Source organism: Cucurbita moschata, unplaced genomic scaffold (genome assembly GCF_002738365.1).
Source record: "Cucurbita moschata cultivar Rifu unplaced genomic scaffold, Cmos_1.0 Cmo_Scf00016, whole genome shotgun sequence".
In the NCBI taxonomy this organism is placed as follows: Eukaryota; Viridiplantae; Streptophyta; class Magnoliopsida; order Cucurbitales; family Cucurbitaceae; genus Cucurbita; species Cucurbita moschata.
This window is the reverse complement of record NW_019268532.1, coordinates 1237682-1254021: the sequence shown is the minus strand read 5'-3', so window position 1 is coordinate 1254021 and position 16340 is coordinate 1237682. Positions and strand designations below refer to the sequence as shown.

At 37.2% G+C, this 16340-nt stretch overlaps 1 protein-coding gene across 1 annotated transcript; it reads right to left on the bottom strand.

Annotated features, from left to right (window-relative positions):
• Positions 1-100: 100 nt before the first annotated feature.
• Positions 101-14933, bottom strand: LOC111454519. The gene is made up of 22 exons (XM_023096012.1): positions 13682-14933; positions 13291-13403; positions 11950-12158; positions 10758-10877; positions 10385-10513; positions 10177-10302; positions 7629-7684; positions 7448-7547; positions 7259-7376; positions 6282-6491; positions 5814-6150; positions 5294-5387; positions 3954-4062; positions 3455-3726; positions 3229-3356; positions 2852-3086; positions 2086-2274; positions 1683-1969; positions 1358-1571; positions 996-1238; positions 818-900; positions 101-697 (listed from the first exon to the last, which is right to left on the bottom strand). The coding sequence occupies exons 1-22, from the start codon at positions 14515-14517 to the stop codon at positions 550-552; spliced, it is 4356 nt and encodes a 1451-aa protein (XP_022951780.1). The 5' UTR covers positions 14518-14933; the 3' UTR covers positions 101-549.
• Between the last annotated feature and the right edge of the window lie 1407 nt (positions 14934-16340).

The following is a 16340-nucleotide window of genomic DNA, read 5'->3' as shown; positions in this document are numbered from 1 at the left end:
TCCCTCCACTCGTCTGGTCGGAAAATTCCTGACCACGGCGAAAGAGACGATTACGCAAGCAGACATGAAATGGATAAAGAAATTAAGAATCATTCTGGGATTTATGAATTCAACACTTCATTGGAAAGCACACTTCTCCGCCATAGCCACTGAGCTTATTACAGAAAATGATCTTAAATCTTAAAAATCTTCTACCCAGAATTACACAAAGGGGATAATAACAGATCCCAAGTAATACATCATCACTGGAGACCACACCAAAAAAGGGAAACAGAACAAATGATTTGATTACAATTATGAATAACTCTTCTTGTTCTTCCTTTTTTTTTCTCTTTGATCCATATGTTTGGATTTTAATAAAGATGATTTGTTTGTTGTTATCTATTCTGCTCTAAGGGTTAACGAGTGTGAATGATGAAGCCGTATTTTGAAGAAATGGGTAGAGAAAGAACGCCTACCCATGTGGTAAAGAACAGCTTTCCCTCACCCAGGAAAAAAAAAGGACAAGGTAAGAGAGAATAGTCTATCAAGATGAGCAAATAATAATCATCAGGACTGCCAGAACATATCGAACTGGTTACTGTACAAGGATCGATCTTGGATCTCCAGATTCGCAACGTGCCAATTAACGAGTCGGGATTGAAGAAATTTACAAACAACCAATCCTGCTAGGAAGATCCACCATTCACTTTCATCCCTGCAAAAAACAAAGTCAGGTGTTATCATCCTGTCTCCATCAGTTTGGAGTTCCAATATTAGTAAACAATAAAGGAAGTTTGGTTCTTTTCAGCAGAGCAGAGCAGAGCAAACCCCTCACATGTTAATAGTCCATGGCTGAAAGCTTGGATGCCCGGACGATTGAGATTTCAAGTGTACATATCCACAGAGAAACGCAACCAACTGGGAAAACGGTAAAGAAATGCAACCAGTTATGAGTAGTGAACCAAACTGATTGGGTTGAAGTCAGGTAATGTAAAAGAATGTGATGAACTTACAACATTGACCAAGGATGTGATGTTCCACAATGCATAGATACGAGCAAGGCCTGCAGAGCGTCTCGGTCCTTGGCTGAACAAGGCATTGATTCCAGCAGGGAATGGAAGGAGAATGCCCAGAGGTAAAATAAACAAAACTAAGAAAACGTCTGCCAATGAAATAGAAAACATCTGAAGTAGAGTAAGCAAAACCAAGCTGAAATCCCCTAGAAGTAGGATTGATATGAGTAAACCAACAAGATCCTGCAATTGGCGAAAGAATGCAACCGAATATAAGGGCCTATAACAAATCAAGCCTCTGGAGGACTTGAAACCATAAGAGTATTAACCATGCGTTGAAGGTTCAACTTTGAGATATGTACCTGATGACCAACAGGTTTAGTGTTGTGAAGCACATAAGATAGAAGGCAGTATATATCTCTCTTCTCCTCGAGCATTTGTAGACTACTAACATCTAAGATGCCCCCATATGTCTTCTTTCGCTTTGTACGGCCTTCACTAGAAATATAATCTTGGCTTAAATGAGTTTCTTCCCTCACATGGACAAATTGATTTTCTCTAAGAACGTTCTTCAGACTAAAACAGGGGTAGAACATAAAAGACAAACCAAATGAATCTAACAGCAAAAGTATCAAAAACAAAAACCATAAAGCTTTTTATTAATATCTACAGAAGAAAATGTATTACCTAGAAGTTTGATCATTTTCTTCATTTCCATGATAAATTCTCACGGGCGAAGGACTGATTCCGTCATCAGCATATAGAAGGAGACCATACTGGCAATAACCACAGGCTGTAGCCTGAAACTGAGCAAGATCCACACGAATGCCATGACTCCTCAAAGCAGGATTTGCAAAAGTTTCCAGCCATTTAACAACATGTAGAAATGTCGATCTAAGTTGGCCACGACGAACCAACCGTAACTGTGCATTCAGACCAGCAACCATCCGGTACCATGTCGTAGGTGGTAGAGCCTGCAAATCAGAGTGCAAAACCCATCAAAATTCCAGAAGAGAAAAATTCAATTTAATATGATGGTTCACACGACAATTGAAGTCTTGAACTTGAGTCCTAGTTTTGGTTAGCGAACCTGGCTCATGAGACTGGTAAGAATATTGTCATTATGAAGTGAAAAAGAAGCCATGTAACTTCCATCGCCTCCAAAGAGCAAGGACAGTGGAAATCTTTGATTCAAACGAGGAGGAAGATCTGTTCTTTTCTCGTCTCCACCCAGAAAGAAGTCGACAAATGCAAGCATTAGATCGGATGTTGCTGTGACCTACAGTTCCACAAATATTCAGCTAAAATTACCCAACACAAAACGTCAATCACTAAGCTATCTACTTTCACATGAAAGATAAGGGTTTTTGGAAAAAGCAACAAAAAAAAAGAAAAAGCAGATAGATAAGGCATAATTATATGATTAATAGGACAGTTGACACCTTGAAAAACCAACAGGTCCAAAAATTTAATTAATAATTAATAGGAAGAAATCATCAGGAAACAAAAATTTCGAGAGAGAGAGAGAGAGAGAGAGAGAGAGAGAGAGAGAGAGAGAGAGAGAGAGAGCAGCGGCAATCAAAAAGTTCCTGAATTAGCAAGGGAAGGTTATAGCGTGGAGGGCAAACTCTAGAGAACAAAGACAGACCCGTCCAACATCATTTAGTGCAAAATAAACATCATTTAATGCAGAAGAGACATTATTTAATGCAAAAGAAACATCATTTAATGCAAGTGATAGTAGCAAATCGAGGGTGCTCAACATCTATACAGACAGAAAAATCTCCAAACCCCCAAAGATATAGATGAAACTGATATCGGACACTAGAATATGATAAACATACAAACAAACAAACCTTAATGCCTTCATAAAGAGCTCGAGAGCGGCAAGACCGCAAACAAGCATGATCATATTCTGATCTAACAAACTCACGTAGAAGTTGCAGTTTCAGCTTTCGACGCCATTGTTGCCATGACCATGCGAGAGGATATGCAAGAGCAGAAAGAATGCTGTATACTGCACCCTCCCACCATTCATATGCCGCTATAGCATTGATATCATCCACAAATTTGTTAAATGCACTCTCATATCTGAGTATCAAAATAGGGGAACTCAAGGTTACAGAAGTTGGGGATAAGTGGTCGTTTCATTGATAACTAAGAACAAAGTAATATATTGCAGATACGTTTACATCAAGGAAATGTATTGAAGAAGTAAATCATTATTACTTACACAATCTCTTTCAGTTGCTCTGGAGGGGAGTGCGAAAGATGCCAGGGTTCACTAAAGGTGTTTGGACCCATAAAGTACATTCTATACACATGACTCTGAGACTCCTCAACTCTATTTGTTTCGAGGACCTAAATCATATAAAGAACATTATCAATAGGACTTCATTTATTTACGTATTTAGGAAGACATTTAGAGTGATAAAAGGTCATGTCATTTAGAGAAAAACCTCATTCAATGACTCCAAGAAAGGAAAGGAATGATCTATTTGAGATGCATGTTGAGTGGGCACAGGACCAGGTAATTCATCCACCCCAACAAATTTCATCCGTGCAACACTAAGCACCAATGCCAGCAAAACAAGGAGAGCAAATAGAAGACCACAAAATAACCAAGGACCACCAAATGTATAAATTAACTCTTCAAGAGCAGTATAACATTTTGGCATGTGGTATCTATCTGAAATGCATTTGTAGGGGCAAGGAGTTTCAGCAATGCCACCTGACAAAGATTAATAGATAAGGTTAACTGACCTTACTTACAATGTTAACCTTGAATCTCACAACCAATCTATAAAAATTATTTGAACGAAATGCATAGATTGAAGTAAATATGATATTTTCTGCAGGACAAAAGATAAAAACTCTATCAAATCCACAAAACAGTACGTCCTTTGGCCACTAATTCTTTGTTGAATGCTGATCATCAAAAAATGAATAAGTAAATACCTCGAACAGATACATAAATGGCACGATGTGGAAGCTCATCAGGGGGACATTGCTGACAAAGAGCTCTATCAGATCCAGTGACATTCTTGAAAGTACCAACAGGACATTCCTGGAACATAAAAGATAATAATATACTTAAGAGAGAAAAGGGGAGAGATTAAAATCCCTAATGGACTAGTTAAATTCAGTAATTTTTCTTTATAAGATTTGTAGCAATGACTGAACAAGGCTATTTTGAAGGTATTGTTCTTTTCATGACACTGAAGGTTCTTGAGTTTATACATTTTGTTTGAGTTTCAGGACTATTTTTTCTTTTTCCTTTTTTTTTTCTTTTTTTTTTTCTTTTTATGATATACATTCATAGAGAAAACAAACGTACATAAAAAGTGGCAATATGAAAGAAAGATCAAACGAGCCACCATGGGTAGGCCTCATAATCAATAAAGACCAACAGAAAATGGGGTTTGAGCCATAGTAATCACCAATTTAAAACTTCTTTTTTTTTTTTTTTTTTTCAGAAACCGTTCACCTAGGATTATTATTCTATAGGTCTCCTTGGTGTGAAATGTAGCAGACCAGTGTTGGAGGTTTATCACGTGAGAATTTCGAGAAAGCTGGCCTGAACACCACACGAAGATATCAGGAAAGAAAAACCATCACTTTATCTAATCAACGGGTTAGATTCAAGTATTTCGGTGATTGAATTCAGGTATTTGAGCATTGAGTAACTTCATTTTGGGCCTTTTTTGGTTGAATATAATGTGATTTATTCGTTGGTTCATGTATAGTTTTTAGTTTAGTTTTGAAAATGTATTGATTGTGTAAGCATATATAAGTTAAGAAACATGCAGCCGATGGATTTCAAGGAGCCACATGAACAAACCCCAATATTGTAAGTAAAGGCATAGAAAAAAGAAAAACAAATGAAAAAGTAAAATTGTTAGCAAATAGGTTTTCATGAAACCAAGATGGCTCTCGTGAAAACTTCTTCAAATTTAAATGTCTACCACAAGATGTCATTAAAATTAAAGGATTTTAAATTACTATATCATTATTTGAAATATTTGAGAATTTTGCCCTTTATTCTTTTCGATCATTTCACCATATCAATGAAATGTTTATGTTTCCTACCAAAAAAAAAAAAAAAAAAAAAAAAATCGACATGTCTAATATCTTCTCTCTGGAATTGTCTGAAAATTATCACAATATTTGGAAAATGTGGTGTTTTTATGACATGCACGTTCATTGTTTCTGAAAAAATAAAAATAAAAACAAAAAGCACTTATAAATCACGAACCAAACAAGGAGTCAGTGATCTACCAAAAGAACCAGAAACAGACCTCACAAAATGTTCCATAAAGACCTGAAGGGCACGCTCTACCAGTCACAGAACCATTTTCACCTCCACCACCCTGTTCACCACCTGTACCTCCCCTGCATAAAACAAGCAATTGGTGGTTAAAAAGGAAGGTCTATCGCTCTTGCTAAACTGGGAAAAGAGAAACACCAAACAGCTTTACAATGCAATTAAAACTACAGAATTAATACAATCGATGGCATCCTATCTAGCTTTAACAATACAAAAGCTGAAAAGGGAATCAGCTTAGATAGGAGGGCCTTTACGTAATTCCTCTATTTGGAGAAGGGATGTCTTGTCCCTTCATCCTTTAGGCCATCCCGGGCCATTTGGTACCTTTTGAATGGAAGACATGGCTTCTTTCTTTTCTTAAAAGGAAATATCCAAAATGAGCCAATACAAAAGAGGCACCCTAAAAATTAAGTTAACAAATGCATACCCGTACCATCAAAAGAAAATTTGGGGATGAACCACATAGAACTTAGTATGGGAAAGGAACTAACCAGGTCCCAATATGTCCTTTCACACTAGCAATGGGCTGGTACACATCTCCTGTAGGTATGTGGGCCCAATGAAAGTGAATCCTTCCTCCACCACCTCCACCACTTCCATTTGCTACACTATATCCACCAGTACTTGAAAGAACAGCAGATGAACCAAGAGCCATAGTATGAAGAAAAAGGAGGATAGTTCCCCCAGATCCTCCCCCAGGGCCTGTACTAGAGCCTTGAATATTAGTCAATTTTTTCACGTCTTCAATTCCTTTGAAATTGTCTCCATCAGATGTCACCGAGCCTTCAATGGACAAGCTTGACAAAGGATGCGCTAATGAGCCCATCACTGCATATAGAACAGGAAGTGTAGTTAAAAAGAATTGCATGGCTATTAAGCTAATTTAGTAGAAGCTGAATACTTATTTAGATTAAAGTCCCTAAAGGGAATAGAACAACGCACATGCAGTAGAAACTCACCTATAATGCCTCCACCTGAAGAGAAACTAGCTAAAGTACCATTTCCACTCCCGCTACCAAGCTCACAGGGAAGATCTGCTTCCCCATAAGAGATGCCACCTGCAACACAGTTATTATTGAAGCATCCTTCCCCACCTTTACCACCATACCCACCACCACTGTATATTCCACTGCCAACGGCATTCCCTCTTCCCACACCGCCTGTGCAGCCTGTAATTGCAAAAAATGTTCAAATCTAAAAAATCAAGTGTTCTTTCAACCAAATACAACTTCATGATAGAAGCTGGAAACAACCAAGCAAACAGAATTTACAAGTGGACAAATAGTTCTCTAGGTAACTCAAAACCTAAACACCCTCTTTGGGAGGGAGGGAGGGAGGGTACAAGTAATCTTTATTAAACATTGGTATCGGTGATAAGGCACCAACCCAAGTAAAAGGCCAAGGGATTACAAAAACGTAGTTATTAAAAAAATTATAAGAATTAAGAAATAAAATAAATAAATAAAAACCAAAAAATTTGAGAAAGAACTCAACAAACAAGTCTTGTACTAAATATCATCCAAAATTTCCTTCTCTTTTCTATGAATAGTCCTGGGAGAGTCTATGGTTGCTCTCAAGACAAGAAATAATTTGGGGTAACTTGATGAACCTAGAAGCTTCTCCTCGAGCAAACCTCATGCAAGACTCTCAATGATACTTCTTTCCTTATTCCACTTGCTGACAACACTTCTCTCTTACAGACTGATTACCCATGTCACATGCCACAATCTACTCCTATCATATATTAACGGACAATGTGGTATTCTGTTTCACATTGGAATCTAATTTGTGTATTACTTAGTGGCATGTGAGATTGGTAATCTGTCTGAGTTTCAGGTGTGTGCACGGATGCATATCAAAGCAAAACAAATGAACAATATCCAAAAAAAACATATGGGAGAACCTTAATCATACATAAGAAGATAAATAAACCTACCCATCCCAGATGCACTGATCATCCCACGAGACAGGACAGTTATAGTTCTTGCCCTGTGGAAATGAACCACCGAACCTTTGACAAGACCCTCTACAGTGATATCTTCAATTCTGCAGATCTGAAAAGCAAAGTATCACATCAATACAAAAATGTAAATCCCTTGGCAGACTATTCCATTCTGATAAGCACCTGGAGAGTGAAAGATAGCGATGAGTTCACATTGCAATCTTCAGGTGGATGGAATAGTTCAATAGGGCAATCTTGGTCTTCACAGTAGAGTTTAGGAGTCCTATCAAATGTGAAAATTAAAATTAGCAGTTTCGAATGATCAAATATGCACAAGAGGAACATAAGCCAGATTCAATCTTACACAGTATTTTTTGCGGCATCATCTACAGGACCTCGCAAAATAGATCCAGGACCAACCTTTTACCCCAAAATAGATAACCAAATTAATAATCAAACATAAAGACCATAAACCATTTGCTCCCTAATGATTCTCATCAAGTAAACAATGGATTAAACAATTCTATTAATAAAATAATGGACTTCCCAAACAATAGTTGCAAGTTGAACTTGTGGAAGGATAGAAGGTTGTAGAGTGAGGATACGTCTTATGTAAACAGAAGAGAATTCTAAAGAATAATTGAACTTGAATTGCGAGGAGTTCTTTCCCACAGTTGGACCGAAAACATCTTTTCAGGATCAAGAGTCATCAACTTAGCTAAATACTTGAGATATTCTTTTAGTATCTTGAAGAAGAAACAGCAATTTAATGGCTTAGAACAATGTACAAAAGTTGAGTGCACGATACAAAGTTGATAACCTTTTGTTGTAAACTAAATATGATGAGCACAGTGATTACTTATATAAGGATGTTTATATCCAATTATAGCATTCCACCATGCTGGATCTAATCAGAATAAATGACCAATGGAATTGATACAACTAATCAACCAACTGCAGCAAAAAGGAAATTCAATGACAATTGAAATGAGTGATTCACATATAAAATATAAAAATTAAAAAAAGTGGAGTCAAACACACAATCTATCATTTCTGTGCCTATTCCTCAATATGAAGCAAATAAATTATTTTGTATTTATGAAGGAAGCTCCAAGCTTTTGATCAAACACATATTTGAATCAGACAACCTTCCATCAATCATGATTGTAGGAATTATAGTCCCATTCATATGTGGCAACTTGGGTTCTTAAGTTGATTTCAATGTTTTTAGGTAATCATCGGGAGGAAGCTCTTGGCAGACCAGCTAAAAAAGAAAGAAACTTTCAAGAAGACCATTGCTACAAGAAGGCCATTGCTGATCTAGCTGTCGATGATATTCCCCTTAATATGGCCGTTGCTTGGTCAGATCTCAAAGATCAGCTATTTCTAGCCCTCATCAACAGATTTCTGGTTTTAGACGTATGTATCAAGAATTCACCAATGCCAAGGCCAAGAGAACAGAAAGAACCATCTCAGACCACTTGCTTATTATGTTAGAATGCAGCGACATCAAAAGGGGCTCCACCCCCTTTAGATTCTCAAATATGAGATTTCTTTATCCAAAGTTTCTCATCTCTTTCAGACAATTGGTGGAATGGTAAACTTTTCTATGGAATGTTGGGCATGGATGTATACAAAAGCTGAAAGGGTCTGAGAGTTCATTTGTCGTGGTACAAGGAAACTTTTGGCTGCATAACTCACTAAACAACAAGCTTTGAGATGTCTAACAGAAACCTTACTCTTAAGATGAATCCTCATTCCTAAAAAAAACAGAAAAAAAAAAGACATTCCATCAAGAGCAGTCATCTTCCTTGCGATCAAGAAAATGTAAGAAGTGGACGATTTGTGAAATTCTATCATTCAATGACAAAAGCCATCTCTGTAACACAGATATTGAATGAGAACTTGTGGGCTTCCTCGTGCAGTTCTACTCCAAAAATAGAGGGACAATGTTTTATGCCAGTACCTGAGATCCAATCTCTTCTAAGCGTAACTATTGACTCTAAGCTGAATTCACTTGGATAGAAATTATATATCTCATCAACTTTGAGTTCAAATAAAGCTCCAAGTTCAGTTGGCTTTACAATCGAATTAAAAAATCTTGGATAACTCTCAAGACTGACATACCTAGAGTGTTCCATGATTCAGTAAATATCACAATGCTAGCTTGTACGAGATCTATATTTGCCTCATAGAGCCCAAACCTAAAAATTAAAAAAAGGAGGGAAAAAAGGCTTCCAATCCAAAAGAATAACACCTTACTAAAGACGCTAATAGTTACTGCCCACATGTTAGTGTTAAACCTACTATTTTTCCAGAGAATGTCTCACAAACTCTCCCTCTATCCCTACAAGGTGGAAATAACACTTCATCACGGACAAATCTATTCCAGACGAGAGAAAACACCGTTTTGTTGCTGGTAGATAGATCATGGGCACTTCTCTCGTTGTCAAGAAGCTTATAAATGAGCACATGACGAGGAAATGGAAGTAGTTTTAACCATTGATTTCACGAAGGCCTTTGATAAAGTAAATTGAGATCTCTTAGACGTGATTCTTCTTGCTGAAGGCTCTGGCCGTTGTGGGAGAGTGGATATGCGCCTATATTTCTAGTGTTAACTATACTATCATTATCGTGTAGACCAAGAGGCAAAACGCAGGCAACCATAGGCATAGACAAGTTGATATGTTATCTCACGCTTCCTTTTTCTTTATTTTGCTTAATCTACTGACATGAGACAAGGGTTCCCACCGCCCCCCACCCACCCACTCCTACAATTTCCATATCAACCATGAAGTTATTTCTTGACTAGAAAAATTTCAAGAGTAAACATTCCATACTTCATTGTTTTTTATTACATAAAGTAAGTATTAAAAATGATGGTCAGTCAAAAAGAATTCATGGCTACTTACATGAATACTATAAAATAAAGACAGAACTAAACGTTGTGCTTCAATTCGATCTCCCGGACCCGACAAGTTCAATAAACCTTGTCCATGGACTCCCAGGTTAGCATTAGAATGTATAACAGATGATTCCTATATCAAAAATAAAAGAATGAGATTCCTTAAAATGGAAGGCTACAAAGAAGAAATGTCAAAGGAAGTTAGATTAAATTACCCGAAGAACAATTAAGTTACTAGCCTCAAGCAAGGATGTCACGACACCAGAATCTCCACCTCCATATATAAGCATTTTAGAATTCCACATCAAAAACATTTTCACCGACATGCGTAGTGCCCCATATACCTGGAATTGTAAACCATGCATTCTCACATCACAACTCAAGGAAATAACAATATCCTGGAGAATGATTAATACCAAATAGCTATATATCCATGAGCATAAATTATAGGGAAGTATATAATATTAATACTACCGCAGCAGTTCACCATGATAAATATTTATTCCCGTTTCTAAATCATGAACAGACGAAGAATAACAGTACTGCAGGCATGCAGCGCATAACAGTAAGACAAAAAAAGGGGTTTACCTTGATTTCTGAATTGCTCATTAAGAGTTCTTCTGCCAATAGCTCAAACTCCGATGAGGCAAAGTGAGCCAGCCCAAAACTTAAAACTCCCCCAGATAGAAGACTAATCTGACCTTGAACCTAGTTAGTAGTATTGAGAACCAAGATTGAGATTGTTGATAAAGCTCATGTCAACGTAAACAAAAGGGATAGGTCAAACATACATCAGATGCATCGACTGAGAACTTGGCATGCACAATAGATGCTAGTATCATTTTTTTTTTTTTATACCAACTATCAAGCCATCCACAACAAATTAAAGATAATTAAACTATAAACAATTCCTAAGGCGCAAAGCAAACAAGTTTCAAAAATAAAAAACTTGCACAAAGAGGAAGCTCCATGGCCAGATGGTTTTACAACTATCAAGTTTTGGTCCTTAAATTGGATTTCTAGAAACTGTAGCAAGACCTGTTTGCAAATGGGCATGTAAAATTCTTCGACGGTTATTCTTCTTGAGACATTTTTATCAGTTGGAGGGCTTTCTTGTAGGATTTTATAATCATTGGGCTGCTACGTTTTTTCATTTACATTTATGCTTTATTTATTTCTCTCAGTCTACTCTTTGTAGACTTCTTGTACTCTCTTATAGCTTTTCAATCTTCAATTACAACTTCTGTTTCTTATTACTGAAAAAGCCGTTCGTTTATGCTTCCTCAACTCTCATAGTTTATTATTGCTGGTTATAGTGGAAGTCAGTTATGGTGAGAACAATGTGGTTAACAAATAGTAAAAATATTGAAAATATATATTAACAAACAGGCCGATGAATATTTAGATGGTAAACAAATAATTTGTGCAACATCAAGAACTTTCCTAGATTGGTGAATATAACTTTGAATACTTCACATTAATATAACTGGTCTTTTCACTTTTTCAGTATGAAAGAGGCTTCCATAAATGTAGAAAAAGATACTGATAGAAAGCTATAAAACAGAAACTAGAATGTGTGAAACAAATGTAAAACAAAAGAGTCCCCACTTGAAAAAGATATAATATATATATATATATATATATTGTATGTATTGCATGTATGTACGTACGTAGGTCAAATGAAAAGGCTCGTACTATTCTGTAAAGTACCACTTCTCCATATCCAAGATTCACATGCCTGTATAAACAATCTAAACTGTGTTGCAGATTAATTACAAACCTGGACACGACTCCAGAGCAAAGGAACTGAAGCCCTAGCATTATTTCGAACATAAACATTCGTCATGAGTGGTTGATTAGGAAACTCCAAAAGAAGTGTGTCTGTATCCGTTGTCAAGTTATGATTGGAAATTGTAAGGCTTCGAGGAACAGCATCGTATATGGTTCCAGCACCACCAGAATTTTCTGGACAACCCAAACTACGTCCCCCTACATAAATAGCATTTATTTGGCAATACCTTAGCAATACTACTAAATGAATTAACATATAATGACATAGTGCAAGAATCATCCATAGTAAGCAATCAAAGTTGCATTGCAAACAAGCAATCCTTATTATTATCGCCAACAATTAAGTTTCCAAGTACTAAAGAATTCAAGTAGAAAAAAATTGTAGAAGATAGATGAAAAATTTAAACCAATCTCCCTTCATCCACTCATGCTAAACATGTAACTAAAAAAATGTTAAACATCAACATTGAGTGCCACACAAAAGAGTATACGGGGACACCAATCATCAGTGTCAGGTGATGAAAGATCTCTCTAAATACCAAAGTAAGCCCTTCTTAAAGGAAGGGCTAAATGAAGGGAAAAAGTATAAACAAGGAGACTCTCAAGCAGGATGTTTCTGTTATCCATCCTATGTATATGTATGGATGATAATAGAAATAAGAGCCAGTCCCCTCAAGTAAAAGGAAAATTTAGTTTAAACAAACTACAAGTTTTAATACTAAACGTATTTTAAGTTCTGGCAGAATAAATCATCCACACTCCTCGGAAAATAGAAAATACTTTGAACATTCTTTTTGTAGGAGTAATTACTCCAATAATCTTAAGGAAATCTTGTGCCTTCAAAAAAATTAGAGCATAGTCACAATAGAACATGAAATGGAACGAAAACAATAAAAACTGGTAGAATCTAAAATCAAACATTTCCAACTCTCTACTCTTGTATTGAATTCATTTTAATCCCCTAATTTCTAATTCACATATAGTCGTAATGATCTTACCAATAAAATACTTCATTTCCTATCAAAAGGGAAAAACAAAAAAACAAAAAAAATCCCGATCTTACAATATGAGCTAGCAAACTATGCACAACTGAAACATACATATATCCACTATTTCCCATGCACATTTTGGAGTTCAATAAATATACTAACAAGATATAGAAGCAACTATTATAGAACAGAATTCATGCACGCATAGACACATTAATATATGTTTTGTACGTCTATGTGTATGTGTGTATTAATACAATATAGATACTGCATATAAGTTTGTGACATGCTCCACGATTAGGTAACAGCACTGAAGTTCACTAATGGCTTATAACTCTCACCATGCGCAAAAATTTGGGGATCATGCCTGCTGAAAACATCAACAGAGATTCTTCCACCGCCACCACCACCATATCCATTACCTCCACATGTACTTATCCTGCCATCGCCAATCCTGCTCTTCACAAGCAACATACTTTAATGTTCAATTTTATCCCATGTCCGTGTATTACCAAAAAAAAAAAACAAATTTCTTGAAAATAAGAATGATGAAACCAAAACCAGCTGAATTAAGTCCTCAAATATCCCACTATCTAAAAGAAGAAAAACTCATGCAGCTCTCGTGCCATAAAATCATCAAACAGAAAAGGGAGATATACACTGTTCCAATGTGAAAACAAGTTGAATTAGAGAAAGTAGACAAACAGATGGGGAGAGAAGATAGATAATTACATTTTGTGAGCAAGGATATAGATGCTGCCACCTGACCCACCTCCTCCTTTTGTCCCTCCATCACCCCCATCGGCTAGAACAGCCCCATCAATTATAAGAAGGTCGCCTACGTTCAACTTAATCTTTCCGCCACCGTTTCCACCATAGTCTACCTCCTTGCTCGTGGAACCACCCCGGCTCCCAAAACTGCTAGGCTTCTGCAGCGACGCCCATGAGTACGCATCACCTCCCCAATAGTCCTCAGGAAGCTTGGTTTTATCCGTCAAACAACATGCTCCCCTCCCTCCATGTCCCCCACCTGACCCATCAATACCTTGTGGCGTCCCACTAGTCTGTGACGGCGGATTCCCAGCTAAACCAGTCGTATTCACCACAGACCCATTGAGAAAGCTAGCATTCCAGGCAGCCAGCTCAAAACTCCCGGTAAATATAGACGAATCATTGCTCAGCGTAAAATTGCCAGTAATGTTAATGGTAATCGAACACCCCGGTTTAGGACAATTAAACTTCACCCCAGGCAGTATATAAAAATTCCCCTTCCCAGCTATATACACGTCATGAGTAAGGTTCAAATCGTTGACAATCTGACATGTAGTATCCAACGAGCCAACTCCATCTAAATCCCAGGTGCAGGAAACCGAAGGCGGATGAGGCGGTGGTGGCGGTGGAGCCGGCGGCGAATAATCATGGTGAGAAAGAAATCCATCGTAATCGAGAATGGAAAATTCATCGACCGTGGACGATGAGACGACAGAATGAGGAGGCTCTGTAACAAGAACAACTACAAGCGCAACAAAACTTGAGAAACGAAGAGAACGAGAGTGAAATCGAGCCATTCACTACTGTCAACAGTCATTAGGTCAGAGATTTCTGTAAGGATTGGCAGTTGAATTAGCAAATTCGATCGGAAACAACAAAACTAAATCCACCATGAATACAACAATTTCACGAAATTCAGAGTACATGGGCCTTGTTCGTAGAAATGGAGAAACCCTAGAATTCGCTCTGCAAAACAGACTGCAACACAAAGAACCAGACGGAGAAGGTAAGATCGATGTTTTCCGAGAGAGAGAGAGGAAGGTGGGGGAGAGAAGAAGCCCCCCCTTACTTATTTCCACGATGAATGAATGGCAGGGAAATGTTTGGAAACGGCTTGCGATGAATGAGCTCGCTCACGTGTCGTTCTCTCATTGGTTAACCTCCATAACCCACCTTCTTTTTTGACTTTTTGTTGTTTTCCCGCGCGCGGTTGGCACGTGTGGAAGTTAATCGTGGTACTTTGTCGTATTCATCATTAAATAATAATAAACCCTACCTGTCTTAAAAGAGCGTAAATGTCAATCGCTAAATTACAAATTTAATTTTTAACTTTATCTTAATTAATTACTGAAATTTATTAATATAAATTTTATAATTTTATCAAATATTCATTAAACACAAAAATTTTAAAAATAGAAGGGAAAGGGACAATGATGTAATTTCATCATCGACTAGTAAGGATGAGACAGCTAGGCTCGTGGTCAAGGTCTTTTAACCGTTTTTCAATAGGGAGGCGAAACGTGAATGGTCTAGAGGTGATTGATTTCTGGTTAAACAGTCGAGAACGTGGTATTTAAGTCGACTTACACTAACCAACTTAACTCAAACCTACTCGGGTAGATTCATACGTTAACCTGGATAATTCATTAGATACAAACTGAAACTATACTCAAATATCGAAAAATTTAGATCGTTGACACAATTACTTGAACATTGATTTGACAATCGATGATGTAATAAATGCAATAGACCTCTCGCTATCGTCATAAATTTTTTAAAAGAATTTTATAATAAATATTACATAGAAAGAAAAAAAAGAAAAAAAAAAGTAAGTTAACTCGTCCATTGATTCAATTGTTGTCAGCTTTCCCTTCATCAAGAAAACCAATTGATAATAATAAATTATAGCATTTATTTCTGACCTGACCATGACCAAAAGCATGCTTGATGCTTCTACCAAAGTTGTCAAACAAAACAAACTCGTCTCGTCTCTTCGATTCACCATTTCATTTGTACATTTCTTCTCGAGGAAGAAAGGTATTATATATCTAACGGCTTAAGCGAGCGCTAACAGATATTGTTCTCTTTGAGTTTACCTTTCAGGTTTTCTCTCAAGGCTTTAAAACGCGTCTGCTAAGAACAAGTTTCTACATTCTTGAAAGGAATGTTTTGTTTCCCTCTCCGACCGAGGTGGGATCTTACAGTATCATATGTAATAGTCCAAGCCCCCCACTAACAGATATTGTCCTCATTGAGTATTTTCTTCTGAGCTTCCCCTCAAGATTTTAAAACGCGTGTGCTAGAAAGAGGTTTTCACACCCTTAGGAATGATTCGTTCCCCTCTCCAACTGATCTCACAATCCACCCCCTTGGAGGCCTAGCGTCCTCGCTGGTACACCGCCTAGTGTCTGACTTTGATACCATTTGTAACAACCCAAACCCACCTCTAGCAAATATTGTCTGCTTTGGCTCATTACGTATCGCTGTCAACCTCACGGTTTTAAAATACGTCTACTAGGGAGAGGTTTCCACACCCTTAAAGGAATGCTTCGTTCCCCTCTCCAACCGACCAAGTTTCTTATCAGCAAAGTCACGAAGAACTTGGTCTAAATTCACATGC

Bases quoted from the DNA above. Each gene is read 5' to 3' on its own strand.
- LOC111454519 (XM_023096012.1), bottom strand. From the start codon at position 14,517: ATGGCTCGATTTCACTCTCGTTCTCTTCGTTTCTCAAGTTTTGTTGCG. The intron at 10,303-10,384 runs GTAATTTAATCT...TTTTTGATATAG, and splicing joins GTAACTTAATTGTTCTTCGG to GAATCATCTGTTATACATTC. The intron at 1,239-1,357 runs GTACATATCTCA...CGCCAATTGCAG, and splicing joins CTAAACCTGTTGGTCATCAG to GATCTTGTTGGTTTACTCAT.